The 6,607-nt window shown below is 38.2% G+C and overlaps 1 protein-coding gene across 1 annotated transcript in view; it reads left to right on the plus strand.

Annotated features, from left to right (window-relative positions):
- ska1 (spindle and kinetochore associated complex subunit 1) overlaps window positions 1–6,391 on the plus strand; it is a 15,271-nt gene extending 8,880 nt beyond the window's left edge. The window contains exons 5-7 of the mRNA XM_017711197.2: window positions 1,433–1,573; window positions 2,336–2,505; window positions 4,902–6,391. Of these exons, the coding sequence (XP_017566686.1) occupies window positions 1,433–1,573; window positions 2,336–2,505; window positions 4,902–5,050 (460 nt within the window). The 3' untranslated portion in view covers window positions 5,051–6,391. The remainder of the gene's footprint in view (window positions 1–1,432; window positions 1,574–2,335; window positions 2,506–4,901) is intronic.
- The last annotated feature ends 216 nt before the right edge of the window (window positions 6,392–6,607 follow it).

Below are 6,607 nucleotides of genomic sequence, written 5' to 3' on the forward strand. Positions count from 1 at the left end.
AGGTCACATCAGTATGCAGACTGTTTCACTGTCTTTGTGAAGGGTTTGAGGTTTGATATTGAGCTGAATCGGGAGAGGTAGAGCAGAGAAAAACACCAAGCTGCAGACTTTGGCTCTGTGCAGCTGTCGTGCTCTCAGCTGGGATGTCTGTATCTGGGACAGTTTCTTTGTGGAACCGAGTGAAATGAATAAAACTTGCATGCACCATACGCTGTGATCAAAGGCTTCGCTCACCAAAGTAAATCCTGCCTTGTCATGCGTCTGTGTTATCTGGCTTTATGAAGAAACAACCTGGTGTGTGAAACCTGGCCCCCCCGTTCCACAAAATGAAATTAAAATTCAGTTGTTTGGAGTGTGTTGAGGGGATATTCTCACTTTAAAATGAAGGTTGTATTGCTGCACAGTAGATCTTTTTTTTCTTATAGTTATTGTGATGTTAGCCTTTGCTAGGCTAAACATTGTAATACAGACCAATCGTTAACCATTTCACATGATTCACTATTATTAAAGGGGGGTATATTGTACATTTTTGTGTAATGACCTGTGGTCTACCAAAATAGTCATCATTCATTTTTACGTTATCATTTTCCAATCTTTTTATGCCTTCGAGTTAAATGGGCAGTTTTTGTTACTATGCTTTTAAAGGGTCCATACCATTGAGATTTTGTTAAATAAAACAGTTTTATGTAATATGTAAGCATAGTTAAAGTTTCAAACTGTATCCATCACTTTTCCAAATTCCTCCTGTCCGTGTTTTACATAATTTTTTTTGTGTGATGTCATAAAAACCAATAGATTTGCATATATCCAAAAATTCGGCCTTCAGCAATGTAGCTCCGCCCACTCATGCCGAAGTTACATGGAGTGTTTCAGCCCAGACTTCTTTTTGCATGAGGCACAATACAGGGAAGTCAAGACACCTTATAACGTCAATGTGAATGGGCAGGGCTAAACTGTCAAAATAGGTGGGTGTATATAAATGTGACCTCACAAAAGCTGTTTTGCAGATTGAAGTTCATATATGGACTGTAAACAAATTTTAAAACTTAAACAGTATTTACAAACTTCTGTAAGCTCTATATATACAGTACTGTGCAAAAGCTTTAGGCATCTAAGCAAATTTTCAACAATTTACCTCAGCAGTGAGTTTCACAATATACATTAGAATGAAGTCATATTCATAATTCAAATAAACATAAAAAGTAACAAGAATTTCTTGGGTCCATATTTTTTTTGACCGCTTCACAGCTGCCACAGAGACTTGTTAATATCATCAATTACATCATGAGCACAATTTGCTGAAGCACTGATTGGTCAAACCAGCAGTTGCTTTTTAACTACATATAATACTAGGGTTCCTCGAGGAGAGGTTTGAAAATGTTTAAACAAACACACTAACATCCATAAAAGTTTCTTCTCTGTGTCCTGTCAGGTCAGAACAGCTGGCGGCATCCAGCAGGCCCGCAGATGTGCAGGCAGCCCCCCAGGAGCAGGAACCGCCCAGGAAGCCTTCACGGGCCCTGATCAAAGAGATGGAATTCATCACTGTTCAAGAGTTCGACAGCATCCCACAGTGAGTACCACCTGCACTAGCTAAACCAATAGGAACACAGCACAAGTCTTCCAAAGTGGCCTACAGAGCCCAACTGCACAACAGGCCGACTTATGTGTTTTCTGAAACTGTATAATATTCTGCTGTCTGTAAGCATGAATAACTGTGGACAGAATCCAGGTTTCGGGATGGCTCCTGCTACAGTAATTGGTACTTTTGTCCACGTTTTTAGATAAGTGTGTCTTGCAGTGTCAAAAACAGGGGTGGGATAAAATATCGATACAGCAATGTATTATATCACTTTCTTTTGCTGTTTGTTCTTGATACACTGCAAACAAATATCAATTTATGTATTGAAACATGCAGCGGTTTGTGTCCCCCTGAATTGATTTACCAGATTCTCTACTTCAGCAAAACAGACAGGCACAGTCCACTTTCAAGTCCAAGGTCTGGACCCACAAATGAAATAGACAAAGACGATTTGCAGAAACTGTCTCTTTAAAATAAAGTACATGGGCAACATAAGGAACAAGCATAGCCACGTTTTCCACCTTCCTTTTAAATCCCTGAGGGCTACCAGTACTATTGGAGAGAAATGTATATTTTTCCATTAATATGTGTTTTTTGTATAATTTTATTTTTGTTAGTTTACACAGATAGAAATGTTTTTACTAAAGCACAGTTGTGTCCTGACTTTAGACATTTTGACTTTAAAACTTTTCTGCTTTTTTAGTTTATGGGTATTTTATTTATTTCTGAAGCGCTGTAACACTATCCACTCAGGTACATGAAAGGACGAGTTACGTATGACCAGCTGAATGCTGCCGTGAAGAGCATCAACGTTGCTGTGACTGGGAAATATAAAATCCTCCACCAGCCAGTTAAGAGCCTGACCAACGCCTCACGGAAACTCCACCAGCGATTTAAAGACCAGGAAACCAAAGACACTAAAGGTGAATTATAATATAGTGAATTAAAGGTTTAACCCGAGCTTTTCTCATAACCATATACATTATACAAATGCATTATAGACCCCTTTTGACGAATAATTTTTTTCTCAACATACATATTATTGGGAGTGGACTTCACACACACTGCTGTATTAAAGCAGTTAGCCAAGAGAGACAGGAAGCGTCTCTTCCCTGGATACTGGAGGAAACTCCCTTCCCTGTGATAAAATTGTAGTAATGCACCACCTCAAGTGCTTTTATAAAACAGCAGCCAACATAAAATATGATAATACATTTTACATTTTCAGAAAATAAAAATTTTATTATTAGTAATAATTGGCAAAAATAAATATTCCACCTTGAAATGTAGTTCTAGTAGCATATGGTGTCGTTGCCAAGCAACCATGGACCGCTGCATGATTTTGCAGTCGTTCCATTATGAAAGGACCGGCCGTTTTTGGTCCGTTCATGAAGAGGAACCAGAGAGTGGATCACCTGTCCTGTGGAAAGCCTCAGTTGCAGCGGGAGCGCTCGGTGCAGGAAGACAGAACGACTCTCTTAATCAATCAAAGAGTTTATTAAGTCTTCTGCACAAAGAAAGAAGGGCACTCCTTCTTTTATACAAACACGTCCTGCCCTGTTGCGTACAAGCAAACAGGGTGGACCCAAATAAGTTGTCTAACAGTCATGAAATGCTAAGCTGACACTCACGGACCACCGGAACTGCCCAAAGGAGGGGGGCTTCTGCTCTGTGTACGATAATCTTACCTACGAAAGAGAACAAATGGTTCTGGACAGAATGTTGTCCCGATAAGAGGAGCAAGTTGTTTGTGCAAAACTGCCAAGGACAGTAGCTATGCTTGCTGCAAAGTCTGCTTAGAGCAGAGTTGGAGCAGAGTTAACCCTTTCACATTAGTTGTAAACTTTCTGTTGTATAACAATGAACATATGATAACACGTCACTGTTTAATGCAAAAAATCTTTGCTTTATAAATACTTTTATAAATTACCACAGTGAGTCTTATTTAGCACCAATCCAACAGTGCCCTTCTCGCGCTGGGGCTGAATCTCAGCTGGCTCCACATTCAACTACATCCATACTTGATGAATGGTGTACTGTTTGGCTGTAAAGGTTTTCATAGCTAGTGCACTATTTACAAAGTACAGAACCTTTTGGGATTGGGTTTGGCGTGACTTCTGACTGAAACATGGATATTTGAAGTTTAGAATCCATTAAAGTGACATTTTTAGACTTTTATACTACCGTTATATACTACAGTTATATATATATATATATATATATATATATATATATATATATATATATATATATTTTTTTTTTTTTTTTTTTTTATAGTTATATATATCGTAAGCACTTCAATCCGAACTTGTGATATTAATGATGGTGTTGTTTAGGCTGTTAGCTATTTTTTAGTCTGTTAGCTAGCCGACCAACCTGGTTCTAGTTAAGAACATAAGGTGTCAGCCACTCAGTTTAAACAAAAAAAAGAGTTCTGAGTTTATCAGTACACTTGGAGCTCCATGCAAGTAGCATCAGGGTCAGAGATGATTCAATTAACAGCACAAGGGCTTTTTTTTTTTCGTGTCATAGGGCAGTAATACACGATTCGGTTGTTGTGAGGAAGTAAAAGGTGTGTGATAGTGGATCTTACAACGGCTTCAAATGCGGCTCAGCCAGTCAGATTGTAGGACTGGAAATGTGTTTTATAATATGATTTTAATTCTAAAAGAAAATGCATTTTCCATTATGTATAATACTTTTGGCCTCTTTCACAATTGTCAGTTATTTTTAAACATTGATGAAGATGACTTTAGAGTGATAATCATTCTTTTCTATCACACTAGATTTGGTGAGGTCTTGTAGGCCTCTTTGGCCTTAATTATGTAGGCCTGCACGTTTTTTAATTTCTTCTGTAAAGGAGAGCTCGGACATTTGCTGCAAAAACCTGTAACCGCGTGAATGGATGTAATTGCTCTCATAACGAAGGTCATTTATCCTGTCTCCCAGTGTCTTAACAAGCTGTTAGCACCAGTAAGAGGTGATCCATCACTCTCTCTCTCTCTCTCTCTCTCTCTCTCTCTCTCTCTCTCTCTCTCTCTCTCTCTCTCTCTCTCTCTCTCTCTCTCTCTCGCGCTCTCTCGCTTCTCTTTCTCTCTCTCGCTTCTCTTTCTCCCTGTCTTTCTATTTCTCTTTCTTGCTCTTTATGTCTCTTTCTTTATCTCTCATCTTTCATACTTCCCCTCCCTCTTTTCCCAACACGCCTCCTTCCCCTTTCTCGGTTGCTTGCTCTTGCCATTTCACTTTTTCATTCTCATCTTCTCTCCATCTCTGTCTCTCCTCCCATCCCTCCCTGTCTCCATCTCTCCCTCTCTCCCAGGTCAGTTTTTCGTGGTGGAGGAGGATCTGCGTGATCTGGCCCAGCTGAAGGTGGATAAGCGCTTCGCTGGCATGTTGAACATGCTGAGACACTGTCAGCGGCTGAAGGAGCTCAGAGGAGGTGGCCTGATACGCTACGTTCTGCTGTGAGGTTGTCCAAGCATAGTGCGGGCGCTACACAGCGAGCGGTGATCCACAGACCTATCAGATTGGGCCCATATAAGGAATTCTGGGTCTAAGCTGTTCTTCTCTATGGGAAAAAATGAATGACGTTCTTGTAAATCGCTGCTGTTGTGCCCTGTGATGAACAAAATACTCCAAATTCTGTATGTTTTGTTCTGTGTGTGTTCTTCACCTGAATGTAGCTGGGTCTTCTGAATTACAAAGCTGTTAAGGAATCACCATACATTTGTTGCACACTGAACTGACGTCATAAGACTGACCTAAACACAGTACCCCGCACAAACCAGTTGGCTTTGTTTAGTGTGGTAGCTTAGAGGCTTTGGCAGTTTTAGGCAGTTTGAGTAACTGGTGTTAGTCTATAATAGACGAAAATGTAAATAATTCAAATTTAATAGAAGAATAACTATAATGTGATGTGTCAGTTGCAAAATGCACATCCATCTAGCTTAATAAAATCACAAAATAATCAAATAAAAATGTAAAAAAAAAAACATAAATAAATAAAAATGAAGTGGAGAGTAGAAAAAAAAATCCTAAAGCAAACATGACTGACATTTGGCTGCTTGCATAAAACACCTGATAATATAAATCTTTTTAACTTTGTTAAGTGGGTTTTTTTTTTTTTGCTTTGAGCTGAAATATTTCTCTGAAGCAACTGTAAAATGTAAGACCAACATTCATTTAATGTTTGTTTTTACTGTGCAAAAGGCTTAGCCAACTTGAGAAAATGATATTTGAATTGCTTACTGAAAACAAGACATTATAGTGTCTAACATTCACTTCACTTTTTATTGTACAGCAATAATAATATGGTAAAAAAACTGAATGTACACATTCCTCCTACTTTAATAGTGATAAGCAGTTTTATAATCTGGCATAAGATGTTTAAACCGTGCTGTAAAATTAATGTGACATTGTTAGATCTAGGTGGCTTGCAGCGTGACGTCTCCTTTGTATCTCCAAAGTGGTGGCTTTACAGGAGAAGGAAACACACCTTAGCTTTCAATGGAAGTTGATGGAACTTTTTTTTTTCCTGTCCCTTCGTCATTTTAAATGTTAACACAGTGTTTAAGGCAGTGTTGCTAACTTGTATATAAAGCACAAACAGAAACAGCAAAGAAACAGAGGTCTAATTGACTTTCTCTGCTGTCCGTGTTTATATCTGGGAGCTTTGGATGCTGTATTCTAAATCACTGTAGATTGAAGATCTCTTGAGATGTTTTACTTGTAATTTCCAGGTTTGTAAATATGTTTTATGTTTCTATAATGCCGTTATTTTGTCGCTGACAATAAAGAATTTGATCTGTTCATTGTTGTTTATTAAGGTAATTTTGAAGGTGAAGTTTTTGCATGAAATTAATACGCATTTGCATTCAGTTCATTTAGTACACTAAAAGAAGTAAAAGAAGAATATAATGTGAGCTCGTTGCAACATACATTTGTATGCAAAAGTTTGGGTGGCCATGATAATGTTTGGTTAAATTTTTAAGTAGAACTTTTATGTGTTAAAATATTAGAATATTT

This window comes from Pygocentrus nattereri, chromosome 18 (genome assembly GCF_015220715.1).
Source record: "Pygocentrus nattereri isolate fPygNat1 chromosome 18, fPygNat1.pri, whole genome shotgun sequence".
Classification (NCBI taxonomy): domain Eukaryota; kingdom Metazoa; phylum Chordata; class Actinopteri; order Characiformes; family Serrasalmidae; genus Pygocentrus; species Pygocentrus nattereri.